Raw genomic sequence first — 12,596 nt, 5'->3', positions numbered from 1 at the left:
AGGTATGCCCATTGAGAAGTAGTAGGAAAGGCAGAAAAACATTTAAATAGGACGTTTGCATGAAGTTCCATCCCTTTGGCGCAAGTATGCCCCCTCTAAGCGCAGGTATGCCCATTGAGAAGTAGTAGGAAAGGCAGAAAAACATTTAAATAGGACGTTTGCATGAAGTTCCATCCCTTTGGCGCAAGTATGCTCCCTCTAAGCGCAGGAATGCCCATTGAAAAGTAGTAGGAAAGGCAGAAAAACATTTAAATAGGACGTTTGCATGAAGTTCCATCCCTTTGGCGCAAGTATGCCCCCTCTAAGCGCAGGTATGCCCATTGAGAAGTAGTAGGAAAGGCAGAAAAACATTTAAATAGGACGTTTGCATGAAGTTCCATCCCTTTGGCGCAAGTATGCCCCCTCTAAGCGCAGGTATGCCCATTGAAAAGTAGTAGGAAAGGCAGAAAAACATTTAAATAGGACGTTTGCATGAAGTTCCATCCCTTTGGCGCAAGTATGCCCCCTCTAAGCGCAGGTATGCCCATTGAAAAGTAGTAGGAAAGGCAGAAAAACATTTAAATAGGACGTTTGCATGAAGTTCCATCCCTTTGGCGCAAGTATGCCCCCTCTAAGCGCAGGTATGCCCATTGAGAAGTAGTAGGAAAGGCAGAAAAACATTTAAATAGGACGTTTGCATGAAGTTCCATCCCTTTGGCGCAAGTATGCCCCCTCTAAGCGCAGGTATGCCCATTGAGAAGTAGTAGGAAAGGCAGAAAAACATTTAAATAGGACGTTTGCATGAAGTTCCATCCCTTTGGCGCAAGTATGCCCCCTCTAAGCGCAGGTATGCCCATTGAAAAGTAGTAGGAAAGGCAGAAAAACATTTAAATAGGACGTTTGCATGAAGTTCCATCCCTTTGGCGCAAGTATGCCCCCTCTAAGCGCAGGTATGCCCATTGAGAAGTAGTAGGAAAGGCAGAAAAACATTTAAATAGGACGTTTGCATGAAGTTCCATCCCTTTGGCGCAAGTATGCCCCCTCTAAGCGCAGGTATGCCCATTGAGAAGTAGTAGGAAAGGCAGAAAAACATTTAAATAGGACGTTTGCATGAAGTTCCATCCCTTTGGCGCAAGTATGCCCCCTCTAAGCGCAGGTATGCCCATTGAGAAGTAGTAGGAAAGGCAGAAAAACATTTAAATAGGACGTTTGCATGAAGTTCCATCCCTTTGGCGCAAGTATGCTCCCTCTAAGCGCAGGAATGCCCATTGAAAAGTAGTAGGAAAGGCAGAAAAACATTTAAATAGGACGTTTGCATGAAGTTCCATCCCTTTGGCGCAAGTATGCCCCCTCTAAGCGCAGGTATGCCCATTGAGAAGTAGTAGGAAAGGCAGAAAAACATTTAAATAGGACGTTTGCATGAAGTTCCATCCCTTTGGCGCAAGTATGCCCCCTCTAAGCGCAGGTATGCCCATTGAAAAGTAGTAGGAAAGGCAGAAAAACATTTAAATAGGACGTTTGCATGAAGTTCCATCCCTTTGGCGCAAGTATGCCCCCTCTAAGCGCAGGTATGCCCATTGAAAAGTAGTAGGAAAGGCAGAAAAACATTTAAATAGGACGTTTGCATGAAGTTCCATCCCTTTGGCGCAAGTATGCCCCCTCTAAGCGCAGGTATGCCCATTGAGAAGTAGTAGGAAAGGCAGAAAAACATTTAAATAGGACGTTTGCATGAAGTTCCATCCCTTTGGCGCAAGTATGCCCCCTCTAAGCGCAGGTATGCCCATTGAAAAGTAGTAGGAAAGGCAGAAAAACATTTAAATAGGACGTTTGCATGAAGTTCCATCCCTTTGGCGCAAGTATGCCCCCTCTAAGCGCAGGTATGCCCATTGAGAAGTAGTAGGAAAGGCAGAAAAACATTTAAATAGGACGTTTGCATGAAGTTCCATCCCTTTGGCGCAAGTATGCCCCCTCTAAGCGCAGGTATGCCCATTGAGAAGTAGTAGGAAAGGCAGAAAAACATTTAAATAGGACGTTTGCATGAAGTTCCATCCCTTTGGCGCAAGTATGCCCCCTCTAAGCGCAGGTATGCCCATTGAGAAGTAGTAGGAAAGGCAGAAAAACATTTAAATAGGACGTTTGCATGAAGTTCCATCCCTTTGGCGCAAGTATGCCCCCTCTAAGCGCAGGTATGCCCATTGAGAAGTAGTAGGAATGGCAGAAAAACATTTAAATAGGACGTTTGCACGAAGTTCCATCCTTTTGGCGCAAGTATGCCCCCTCTAAGCGCAGGTATGCCCATTGAAAAGTAGTAGGAAAGGCAGAAAAACATTTAAATAGGACGTTTGCATGAAGTTCCATCCCTTTGGCGCAAGTATGCCCCCTCTAAGCGCAGGTATGCCCATTGAGAAGTAGTAGGAAAGGCAGAAAAACATTTAAATAGGACGTTTGCATGAAGTTCCATCCCTTTGGCGCAAGTATGCCCCCTCTAAGCGCAGGTATGCCCATTGAAAAGTAGTAGGAAAGGCAGAAAAACATTTAAATAGGACGTTTGCATGAAGTTCCATCCCTTTGGCGCAAGTATGCCCCCTCTAAGCGCAGGTATGCCCATTGAGAAGTAGTAGGAAAGGCAGAAAAACATTTAAATAGGACGTTTGCATGAAGTTCCATCCCTTTGGCGCAAGTATGCCCCCTCTAAGCGCAGGTATGCCCATTGAAAAGTAGTAGGAAAGGCAGAAAAACATTTAAATAGGACGTTTGCATGAAGTTCCATCCCTTTGGCGCAAGTATGCCCCCTCTAAGCGCAGGTATGCCCATTGAAAAGTAGTAGGAAAGGCAGAAAAACATTTAAATAGGACGTTTGCATGAAGTTCCATCCCTTTGGCGCAAGTATGCCCCCTCTAAGCGCAGGTATGCCCATTGAGAAGTAGTAGGAAAGGCAGAAAAACATTTAAATAGGACGTTTGCATGAAGTTCCATCCCTTTGGCGCAAGTATGCCCCCTCTAAGCGCAGGTATGCCCATTGAGAAGTAGTAGGAAAGGCAGAAAAACATTTAAATAGGACGTTTGCATGAAGTTCCATCCCTTTGGCGCAAGTATGCCCCCTCTAAGCGCAGGTATGCCCATTGAGAAGTAGTAGGAAAGGCAGAAAAACATTTAAATAGGACGTTTGCATGAAGTTCCATCCCTTTGGCGCAAGTATGCCCCCTCTAAGCGCAGGTATGCCCATTGAGAAGTAGTAGGAATGGCAGAAAAACATTTAAATAGGACGTTTGCATGAAGTTCCATCCTTTTGGCGCAAGTATGCCCCCTCTAAGCGCAGGTATGCCCATTGAAAAGTAGTAGGAAAGGCAGAAAAACATTTAAATAGGACGTTTGCATGAAGTTCCATCCCTTTGGCGCAAGTATGCCCCCTCTAAGCGCAGGTATGCCCATTGAGAAGTAGTAGGAAAGGCAGAAAAACATTTAAATAGGACGTTTGCATGAAGTTCCATCCCTTTGGCGCAAGTATGCCCCCTCTAAGCGCAGGTATGCCCATTGAAAAGTAGTAGGAAAGGCAGAAAAACATTTAAATAGGACGTTTGCATGAAGTTCCATCCCTTTGGCGCAAGTATGCCCCCTCTAAGCGCAGGTATGCCCATTGAGAAGTAGTAGGAAAGGCAGAAAAACATTTAAATAGGACTTTTGCATGAAGTTCCATCCCTTTGGCGCAAGTATGCCCCCTCTAAGCGCAGGTATGCCCATTGAAAAGTAGTAGGAAAGGCAGAAAAACATTTAAATAGGACGTTTGCATGAAGTTCCATCCCTTTGGCGCAAGTATGCCCCCTCTAAGCGCAGGTATGCCCATTGAAAAGTAGTAGGAAAGGCAGAAAAACATTTAAATAGGACGTTTGCATGAAGTTCCATCCCTTTGGCGCAAGTATGCCCCCTCTAAGCGCAGGTATGCCCATTGAGAAGTAGTAGGAAAGGCAGAAAAACATTTAAATAGGACGTTTGCATGAAGTTCCATCCCTTTGGCGCAAGTATGCCCCCTCTAAGCGCAGGTATGCCCATTGAAAAGTAGTAGGAAAGGCAGAAAAACATTTAAATAGGACGTTTGCATGAAGTTCCATCCCTTTGGCGCAAGTATGCCCCCTCTAAGCGCTGGTATGCCCATTGAGAAGTAGTAGGAAAGGCAGAAAAACATTTAAATAGGACGTTTGCATGAAGTTCCATCCCTTTGGCGCAAGTATGCCCCCTCTAAGCGCAGGTATGCCCATTGAAATGTAGTAGGAAAGGCAGAAAAACATTTAAATAGGACGTTTGCATGAAGTTCCATCCCTTTGGCGCAAGTATGCCCCCTCTAAGCGCAGGTATGCCCATTGAAAAGTAGTAGGAAAGGCAGAAAAACATTTAAATAGGACGTTTGCATGAAGTTCCATCCCTTTGGCGCAAGTATGCCCCCTCTAAGCGCAGGTATGCCCATTGAGAAGTAGTAGGAAAGGCAGAAAAACATTTAAATAGGACGTTTGCATGAAGTTCCATCCCTTTGGCGCAAGTATGCCCCCTCTAAGCGCAGGTATGCCCATTGAGAAGTAGTAGGAAAGGCAGAAAAACATTTAAATAGGACGTTTGCATGAAGTTCCATCCCTTTGGCGCAAGTATGCCCCCTCTAAGCGCAGGTATGCCCATTGAAAAGTAGTAAGAAAGGCAGAAAAACATTTAAATAGGACGTTTGCATGAAGTTCCATCCCTTTGGCGCAAGTATGCCCCCTCTAAGCGCAGGTATGCCCATTGAAAAGTAGTAGGAAAGGCAGAAAAACATTTAAATAGGACGTTTGCATGAAGTTCCATCCCTTTGGCGCAAGTATGCCCCCTCTAAGCGCTGGTATGCCCATTGAGAAGTAGTAGGAAAGGCAGAAAAACATTTAAATAGGACGTTTGCATGAAGTTCCATACCTTTGGCGCAAGTATGCCCCCTCTAAGCGCAGGTATGCCCATTGAAAAGTAGTAGGAAAGGCAGAAAAACATTTAAATAGGACGTTTGCATGAAGTTCCATCCCTTTGGCGCAAGTATGCCCCCTCTAAGCGCAGGTATGCCCATTGAAAAGTTGTAGGAAAGGCAGAAAAACATTTAAATAGGACGTTTGCATGAAGTTCCATCCCTTTGGCGCAAGTATGCCCCCTCTAAGCGCAGGTATGCCCATTGAGAAGTAGTAGGAAAGGCAGAAAAACATTTAAATAGGACGTTTGCATGAAGTTCCATCCCTTTGGCGCAAGTATGCCCCTCTAAGCGCAGGTATGCCCATTGAAAAGTAGTCGGAAAGGCAGGAAAAACATTTAAATAGGACGTTTGCATGAAGTTCCATCCTTTTGGCGCAAGTATGCCCCTCTAAGCGCAGGTATGCCCATTTAAAAGTAGTGGGGAATGAAAGGAAAACCTTTAAATTGGACGTTTGGATGAAGTTCCATCCCTTTGGCGCAAGTATGCCCCTCTAAGCGCAGGTATGCCCATTGAGAAGTACTCGGAAAGGCAGGAAAAACATTTAAATATAACGTTTGCATGACTTTCCATCCCTTTGGCGCAGGTATGCCCACTCTTAGCGCAGGTATGCCCATTGAAAATAACTCGGAAATGAGGTAAAAACAATTTAATGTCAAGTTTTATTATTGAAATTAAATTAAATAATTTTAAAGTAATTTAAACTGAATAAAAATGTCGGTAAAATGGATAAGCTTTCCAAACCCTACGTGAAAATGAAGTTAAAATCAATTTAAACTGAATAAAAATGTCGGGCAAATGGATAAACATTCAAAACCTTGCGCGAAAATGAAGATAAAACGATTGGTATTAGCTGGTCAAGTTCGCTCTTATCTTAGCTAATGGTATGCCCGGGCTGTAAAGCATGGACATACCAATGGGCATACCAATAGCTAAGATAAGAGCGAACAAGGCCGATTTGTATAAGCTGGGAAAATTTCTGGCGAAGTTCGCTCCTATCTTGGCTAATGGTATGCCCGGTATGCCCGGTATGCCGATATGCTTTTTAGTAGGGGCCCATAGACCTATACTCTAGCCTCTAGGCGACTGTGCAAACGACAATTCAAAATTAGAAGATGGGGTCAAGGTTAAAACGAGAGCTATATTCATAATTTACGTTTGAGCGTGTCGACGTAGCAACTTCATAGAGTTTCTTTCTTGGCTCTTGATTGTCTTTTGTGGCAGGTAAGACATCTATAGGACCATTTCAATCTTATTATTAATAAGTGTGTGTTCGCGGTTTTTGTGTCTTGGACTCGGTACTCCTACTTTTCCATCCAAGCCTAAGACTTGATATTGTTATTTTTCTTTCTGACATAAATAAAACCGTTAATCTTTTCATAAACTTTGGTATGGCTAGATAAATATTTTTTAGTTCTTATTATATTTGAAATTTAAAATTTAGATAAGTTACTGAAGACTAAGGCAAAGTCACTTGGCGGGCCTCGTTTAAAAATGATAATCCAACTATTGTTTCGTGTTGACCTGATAATTATTAAGTTTGAATATTTAACGTTTTGGTTTTCATACTATAAGGAACGAACATTAAATCTTTCAGTTTTATTTCATGGGCTAAGCTATTCACTCAATCTGTCAGAACACGAAATTATTTATAAAGTAGGGTACACGATGGAACATGTTTTCGGAGATACTAAACTACATATAATTTAAGATTAAAACCATTGCCATAATTTACAAATTAGGTACATACCTAAAGAAGTTATTTGTATTTACCATAAGAACCGACCCACCTGATCTCTACGCAGTGGCGTCGCTAGGATTTTTAATTTGAGGGAGTTAATCTGGGGTGTACAAATAATTTCTAACCAAAGATACGCAGCGATATTATATTGACAGTTAAATATTTATTTAATCTTAGCTTATTTGTTTTTGGTTTTAAGCGTAATTATTAATTGCATTCTTATAACCCGATGGTAGGTTAGAATCTCGATATTGAATTATAGAGCAAGTACAAGTGTAGCATCTATAATCGCTGTTCAGTGAACATTAAAATGAGTACAAATGGAAAAAAAATCTATCAGGGGCTGAAAAACAACAAAAAAGGAAGAAGCAGCTTTGTTTTGAATAGAGTCAAAGATACGCAATGAAGACGTTTCGCCAAACACCAAAACCAAAAGTGGTTACTAATACAGATTGTCAGTCGTCCATTTTTTTAACATCAATTAAAGAGAGGAGAAAACACAATCTGTCATTGACATGGAGCTCTCAACGAATGTTAATTTTGACAATTGCAGTCCTTTTCATGGTTATTTAACTGGTTTCGAAAACATAAATGCTATCTCTCCTGGCTCGACTTAGCAGTTAAAAGTGCCTAAAGCAAGCTTCCCGAAGGACATTAGTTTAGACAAAGGAAGCACTCCCTCACAACCAAAATTAGATCCGTTTTCAAAAACCAAGATTGGTGCACACTATCGAAGTCTGAGCGTTTTTTGGTACAAAAAATATACAATGATTGGGTATTCGGTATCAAGTGAAAAAAGTGTTCCGTTTCTGTTGCCGCCATTTGGAAAAACGCTTGGAAAGAGTTCTTAAAGCATTTTGATTCAGAAACATCGAGTCACCAAATAGCTTATACAAACTACCTAGCATAGTAGCATATCTTCAGTTGAAAACACATGGATCGTTGCACTTTGGGTTAACGATAATCAACGAGACAAAATCTTTAGAAATCGAGAGGTTTTAGCAAATTATGTTGGAAAATGCCAGGTGGACAATGGTTTGGAAAATAGTTGAAAATTCCGGCCTGGACAAAAGTGAATTTTGTGGTCAATTTGGCCAAAAGTGGCCAATAAATATTTTTACCACAGAAAATTATAAAATAATAATAAAATAATATTTTTACACAGAAATTTCAGATTTGGGATACTTAAGGCAAATATATATGCATAGGAATGGTCAGATTCTGATTAACATTACAATAGTTTTTTTAATAATAAATTCTAACATTGTAAGTACAGTGTAAACAAAGACTTTTTTACAATAAATTCCAATTTAATTCCAATTACTTTTTTAAGAATTGAAATGCTTGTAAAATATTCATAATATTTTGTTTATAATTAAGTTCTTATTGCATTTCATATTATTGTATTGTATTGTATTTCATTTTGTTGTTATTTCATTTTTGTAATGTTTTGAGTGTACTTAAGTTCCATTTACTTCTGATATCTTGTCTTGAGTATTTTTCCATTTTGTATCATTAGAAATTGTATTTATGGAGAAGCGCCTGTTCAGTAGCCTCCTTCACACCCTTTCAGCGCGTGCCCCCTCCAAAGGGGGGACCCTTTGTCCAGCAACGGACGGTGAAGATTTCTGTCAGCGATTCCCGCGCCCCTTTAGTTTTCCAACACAGGTTGCAAGATTCCAAGCAACTCGAAATTTCCATGACGTATGAGGTTTTGGCCGATTTCGTCCCTTCGTGTAACGCTCGGGTTTTCTCCCGAGGAGTGGGGTTATTTTTCAGTCGGTAACCGGTCGGGTTCGTATTGCTCTCCCACATTTTGGTGCCGAAACCCGTGACCCACCTTTGGATGTTTTAATTTTGGACTAAATTTCTGGGACTGTAAGAACTGTTATTAATCATGTCGGACATTGGTAAAGCAACAAAAGCGCGCTCTGCATTACGGACTAGTACCACGAACGTTATAAAAGTGATTGAAGAAGATCAAGAAAAGAACGCCCGATGTAGATATCGTCGAAGAGAAGTTAATGCAACAGTACTGAAGGAGAAGAAGATAAAACTACTCGTATTGAACCACCAGATCCAGGAGCTGTTAGACGAATCGTTGGTCGAGTCCGAGGTTAGCAAGACCGAGGAAGTTCACGATATAATCGTATCCTACAAGTTCAAGGCGACCAAACTAATTCAGCGCGCCGCGGGAAAACCACCAAGCAAAGATGCCCACTATTCCAACGGCGGAGATGACGAAGATTCGTCGTGCGGCTCGTCGTGCCGTTTCCAAGCGCCGCCAGTTCGATTGCCATTATTGGAAATTAAGAAGTTCTCCGGAGATTCTTCACAATGGCAGGAATTTTGGAGCCAGTTTGACACCGTCATTCATCGTAGCGATATGGAGCCGTCAGTTAAGTTTACATATTTACGTTCTTATCTCGAAGGCAAAGCAGCTAGGGCAATCGCGGGTTTGCAAACGACCAGCATAAACTATGAAACTGCAGTTAAAATTCTAAAAACTCAATTTGGTAGTATAAAAGCAATCATAGGAGCCCACATGCATTATTTGCTAAAAATGTCAAAAGTTAAAGATTCAAGTGATATCGTTGCGCTACGAAACCTCTACGATCATTGCGAAATCCAGATCAGAAGCTTGGAAAATTTAGGTGTAACCACGAGTGCCTACAGCGCGTTACTTTCACCCGTTCTTATGGAGCTAATTCCCGAAGACATCGTAATCGGGTTTAACCGGGAATTCGACGCGAACGCCGAGTGGGAGGTCGAGGAAATATACAAATTCCTTTTACGCGAGGTTTCCAGTCGCGAAAGAGCCGCCGCGCTAACCAGACCAAGAAAAACCGACCACGATTTCAAAAGACACCATTCCGAAGTTAAAGGTAGCCAATCCCGCCCCGAACAGCGTCCGAAGGGCAGTTTCGCCGCTTTGAGTGTGACAACGGGTTCGAAGTTTTGCATGTTTTGCGACGCGACCGATCATTTCACTACGGAATGCGTGAAACACAGCCCAGAAGAGAGACGAGCGATCGTAATGCGTAAACGCCGATGTTTTAACTGTCTGCGAGAAGGTCATAGAGTTGGAGATTGTCGAGGAAGAGTTAAACAGTGCAAGTATTGCAAGCGGAAACATCATTTCACCCTTTGTGACTCAAGAGAAAGAGAAAAGGATCGCCAGAGAAACCCGAAGAGCCGCCGAAAAATCAACCTCCCGAAAGCGTACTTTCCGCAATCTCGAGCTGGTCAGACGTCGTACTTCTGCAGACAGCCTTGGCCACCGTGAAAAGCCCCGACGCCCAAGACTACCGTCAACTCCGCTGTTTGCTAGACACCGGGAGTCAATTATCGTTCATTAAGGAAGAAGATTCGCGCCGTCTGAAATTAGAAGTTATTGGCGAGGAACCACTTCGCATCAATCATTTCGGTAGCGACACTCCAATTTATTCCAAGAGAAAGAAAGTACGCGTCGTATTGTGCAACATCCATGACCCTAACCGGTCAGTGTCAATCATAGCTTTCGAAACCCCAAAAATATGCGGATCGGTAATTTCAGTCTCTAGTTGTGAAATCGTACAGAAAATGCAAAGTAAAGGCTTAATTATGGCCGATTATCCAAATGTTCGTCGTCCTAACCGCGAACACGCGTCGGTCGAAGTGTTAATCGGGTCGGATTTCTACTGGGAAGTCGCGCGAGACCGTCACGAGCGACTCGGAAGGTCAACAGCCGCGATCGAAACGGTTCTTGGATGGACCATCCAGGGGCCCAGCGCGTTAAGTGTCGGTCCGGCCATCGTTGGCTTAAATTCGGTAAATGTGATGCGCGTAGCCGCGGAACGCGTGTCGGAAGAAGAGCTCGTTTCAAAACAATTACGCTCTTTTTGGGACTTGGAAATCATGGGTGTAAAACCCGAAGAACTAGAGAACCCCGCCGACACCGATGTCCTAGATTGCTTCCACAAAACCGTCAAATTAGTCAGCGACCGCTATGAAGTCCAGCTACCCTGGAAACCAAACAAGGACGCCTTAGAAGATAACCTGGTTGTGGCAACGAAACGAACAACGAGTCTCTTAAACAAGTTAGCCAGCAATCCAGTACTCCTCAGAGAATACGACGACATCTTAAGAAGCCAATTTCAAGAGGGAATCATCGAGGAAATCCATCCGGCTTTTTATGAATACTGACAAGATATTGCTCTAAGGGGCCATAGAGAAAATATGAATGATAATTGATCAAAAAAATTAGTATAATAAAATTAATAATGGGAAATACACTCATTACAGCGTACAAAATGAACTCATGGAAATATGCGGCACTATAATTCAAAGAACGACATTCGAAGAGATTCATAGTTCAGGGGCGTATAATTATCTTATTGCGGACGAATCAAGGGAGAAAGGTGGCGTAGAGCAGCTTAGGGTCTGCGCGAGATATACCTACAAATGTGCGGCGAAGGAAATGTTTTAGGATTTGTAGATCTACATAAATTCAATGCTGAAACAATATCTTCAGCTGTAATCAATCTGTTAATTGTAAATGTGATAGGGCAAGTGTCATGTCCAAAGATACAAGTGGAGTACATGCACGCGTGGAAGAAGCTTTCGGTGGACCATGCCCGTACATTCACTGAATACTAATTGATTATTGAACGGATATTTTTCAAGTTAGAGAATTGCTCGGCTAACTCCAAGCAATTTATAACTTCCAAAGTAACTCAACACTGAGCAGCGAATATTTTATAGAAGCCCAGAAGGAACTTGGTTATAAAATGATTTTGAAAATTCCTCAAAGCAGCCACACTAGATGCAGAAGTAAAAGAAAGGAATTGACTATTTTAGAAGTAGCTTCTTCTTCTTTGATGAAGGATTTCAACAAATTGGTAATGCTCGAAGTGCATGTTAGAACCAACAGCTTAGCAGAGTGTTTGCGGGACTCTAAAATAGCTTACTCAAGAGCAGTAGATCTATGTGAAGCCACAAATTGTATTCTTAAATAGCTGAGAACCGAAAACATTTCAAGAAATTTGGAATGAAGCCGCTAAATTGGTTGACTCAATTGTTATAATATTGCCAGAACAAGAAAGTATTAGTCAAGGAAATACACGACTGAGAGTTTCGAATATAAAACTTAAAAATTCGATAGTGTATGGTACTACAGTTGATAGAACTAATCAAATTTTAAAAGATTTTTTTAAATAATTGATAATTTTAAAAGATATTTTTTTAAAATAATTGATATTAGACGAAAACTATTCGCAAGTTTTGGAGTAATTTTTAGGAAATAGCGAGTAGCTTCAAAATACAGTTTGGCTGTTATTGAATGGAAGAAGTTGGTAGTTTGGGGTAAAAGGTGTATTCTTTTCGTCCCAAAGCAAGCGAATAGTTTTGGCCTATTATCAGTTTTGAAATGAACAAAAGGTTAACTAGTAATTCGTCGTTGTATGGATTCTTTGATAGCTTCAAACCCTCAAAACTAGAAACATTTTCTGAATGAGAAAGAAATAATTACCTTTTGTAAATCATTCTCACGTTTTCACTTTGATACTAAATTGTTAAATTGCCAGATTCAGGTAGCAAAAAATATCCTTACAACTAATAACCTTAGTTCCTTAGAAGAGTTTTTGATCTACTAGTTGAAATGCAATCCGGTTTTCCAGATATTTTGAAGTTTTTTCTGTGATTTTGTGTATACCTGTATCGAGCACGACTTGTGAACGGACATTGAGAGCCTTAAGAATTTGGTAAAAAGGGCAATAGAAGAATGCCATTAATTATTTCCTAATTTTTGTAGATTTTATATATAAAATCTGTTTTTTTTTCTAAAACACTTTTTGATTTAAATTATGTTAAAAGGGGCACCATTTTTTGAGTTCGCCTAAATCCGCAAAAAATCCTGGC

General features: G+C 41.4%; 1 protein-coding gene across 1 annotated transcript; it reads left to right on the top strand.

Moving 5' to 3' along the window:
• The first annotated feature begins 8,595 nt into the window (after positions 1-8,595).
• Positions 8,596-10,883, top strand: LOC149966186 (uncharacterized). The gene is made up of 2 exons (XM_090167480.1): positions 8,596-9,732; positions 9,858-10,883. Exons 1-2 carry the CDS (start codon positions 8,596-8,598, stop codon positions 10,881-10,883), a joined length of 2,163 nt encoding a protein of 720 aa, XP_090023606.1.
• Positions 10,884-12,596: the final 1,713 nt, after the last annotated feature.

This window comes from Leiobunum rupestre, chromosome 1 (assembly GCF_980474605.1).
Source record: "Leiobunum rupestre chromosome 1, qqLeiRupe1.1.hap1, whole genome shotgun sequence".
Classification (NCBI taxonomy): Eukaryota; Metazoa; Arthropoda; class Arachnida; order Opiliones; family Sclerosomatidae; genus Leiobunum; species Leiobunum rupestre.
This window is presented reverse-complemented; position numbering and strand designations above follow the sequence as displayed.

Bases quoted from the DNA above. Each gene is read 5' to 3' on its own strand.
- LOC149966186 (XM_090167480.1), top strand. From the start codon at position 8,596: ATGTCGGACATTGGTAAAGCAACAAAAGCGCGCTCTGCATTACGGACT. The intron at 9,733-9,857 runs GTAATGCGTAAA...TTGTGACTCAAG, and splicing joins CAGAAGAGAGACGAGCGATC to AGAAAGAGAAAAGGATCGCC.